Source organism: Uranotaenia lowii, chromosome 2 (genome assembly GCF_029784155.1).
Source record: "Uranotaenia lowii strain MFRU-FL chromosome 2, ASM2978415v1, whole genome shotgun sequence".
Lineage (NCBI taxonomy): Eukaryota > Metazoa > Arthropoda > Insecta > Diptera > Culicidae > Uranotaenia > Uranotaenia lowii.
The window spans coordinates 65007912-65010204 of NC_073692.1; the positions used below are offsets into that span (position 1 = coordinate 65007912).

At 38.7% G+C, this 2293-nt stretch overlaps 1 protein-coding gene across 1 annotated transcript; it reads left to right on the forward strand.

Annotated features, from left to right (window-relative positions):
• The first annotated feature begins 415 nt into the window (after window positions 1-415).
• LOC129747618 (matrix metalloproteinase-19-like) lies at window positions 416-2050 on the forward strand. The gene is made up of 2 exons (XM_055741909.1): window positions 416-580; window positions 639-2050. The coding sequence occupies exons 1-2, from the start codon at window positions 443-445 to the stop codon at window positions 2013-2015; spliced, it is 1515 nt and encodes a 504-aa protein (XP_055597884.1). The 5' UTR covers window positions 416-442; the 3' UTR covers window positions 2016-2050.
• Window positions 2051-2293: the final 243 nt, after the last annotated feature.

Here is a 2293-nt window from a genome sequence, read left to right on the forward strand (position 1 = left end):
AATTACCGTACTTCAAGGTTTGGTTTCATTTTTATTTAATTTCGTTTTGGCAAAAAACGGAGCTTCGCGTGGCAATAATTCGGACTGTGGCGATAAGCCGGACGTTGGTGCAGGTCATGTTTGAAGGTCTTCGCACATATTATTGCTTTTTTAGTTTGCCATTAATATTGGGATGGAAATTTTGTCGTAACTCCTTTTTTATTTTATTTTTTTTTTAAACAACCCTTTCTTTGAACTAATTTTTTGGATGAAGTGGGATTCTTTTTGATTATTTTCACTGAATCGATAATTTTTAAAATTACACCAATGTGACCAAATACCCTTTTAATAAGAAAAAAACCCAAAATGTGAGGAATTTTGATAACGCAAATAAAGGGAATGACGATCTTCCTCGAGTTCAGCCAGTCTACGAACAAGCATCTTTAGTGCACAACACTCAGAAATGAAGCTCCTAGGAACGCTTGTTTTCATAACTGTTTTTGAATTATCGAGGCTGAGCCTTAAACTTAAACTCGTTGAAGCAGTATCAAACACATCGAATCCCAGACCTGTTCCGGAAGTTACGAATGAGGATGCAATGGTAGGATAAAGAATTTGTTTACAAAAACGATCTGACATTTCCTTATCGATTATTTTAGAATTTTCTGCGAGATCTTGGATTTTTGGCACCACAGTCCCCGTTAGAACTAACAAATAGGATAAGTATGTCCGATGAAGAAATTACGGAGGAAGCTCTGCGGAAATTTCAGCAACGGTATAATCTATCGGATACCGGAATGCTTGACGATGACACGAAGCGCCTGTTAGCTGCTCCGAGATGCGAAATGCTTGCAGAACTCAATTATGGACCACTTATCTGGTCCAAAAGGAACCTCACATATAGGATTGTTAGTGTTCCAAAAAGTTTAGATCACTCGAGGGCCAGACAATCGATAAGGAATGCTTTCGAGGAGTGGACCAAATATGCGGATTTAAATTTCAGAGAGGTGAACCAAGGTTCGGCTGATATTCATATCAGCGATGAAAGTTTGTTTCATAGAAACCGACAGGGGCAAATGTGTGCATTTCTTAGAAGCACGACACTAGCCCACGCATTCTATCCCGAAGTTGGAGATATTCACTTCAATGGAGCAAGAAGATACAATGAACAAGAATTTTTCAGCTTAAACTTGCACGAAATAGGACATTCTTTGGGCTTGGACCATTCTCATTCCCAGTCGTCCATTATGTTTCCAATGATGATCAGCTATCATACATCAATCCCTCTAGAAGATCAAAAATCTTTACGAAGGCTGTATGGCCCGAGAAAAAATACTGCGGTAAAAACAATAAAAAATGCTGTTGTAACGAGAACAACAACAAAAAAACCTACAATCCTCAAAACAACAACAAAAAAAGTAGTCACAAAACCATCAACAACTCGAACAACTGCAAGCGTTAAACCAGAATTATGCCGGATTGATAAATTTGATACCATCTTCAATGATGCACAGGGAAAAACGATTGTATTTGCCGGTGAATATTACTTTGAATCATACAGCTGGAACCCCAAAGGACGCCTCATTTCGGAACGGTGGGCGGAGCTACCGGACAACATTGACGTTGCCTTCACGTATCATCCTCATCAGAAAACATATTTCTTCAAAGGCAGCAAATTGTGGATTTATTCTGGTAACCAACTAAAAGCGGGATACCCTAAAGCAATTTCGGAGGCTTTTCCCGGTCTTCCCGACAACATCAGCGCTGCCTACATTTCAAATTGTGGACAGATAATGGCTTTCCGGAAAAATCAGTACTGGTTCTACGATCCCAATCGACGGCCACAGGTTGACAGCCAATATCCCCGACCAGTAACCGATTTCAAGAAAATGCCGTCCCATGTGGATGCTGCCCTGTTTCATACCGATGGGTACCTTTACTTTTTCACGGGGCTCGATTTTCGCACGCTTAATTTTTACAATTTTTCCTTAAGTGATTCAAAAACTATGAAGAACCATTGGTTGTTTTGTAAATAATAAGCAACTCATTCGGAAATAAATAACGTTAAAGATGCGACTTTGATATTGCCTAGATAATAAAACATCACGAAATTCCAAATAATGGTAAAGATGCTGATCATATACATTTTGTAGATAGGCCCAAAAACTGACCTTTGCAAAATTTCAGCTGAATCGGACTTGATTTTGGGGCGCCTAAAAGCCCTCAAAGTTTCGGTTTTCAAAAATTACCAAAAGAAGGACTAAACGAATTCGTAAAAATCGAAATTTAAATTATGATGCCAAATGAATTAAAA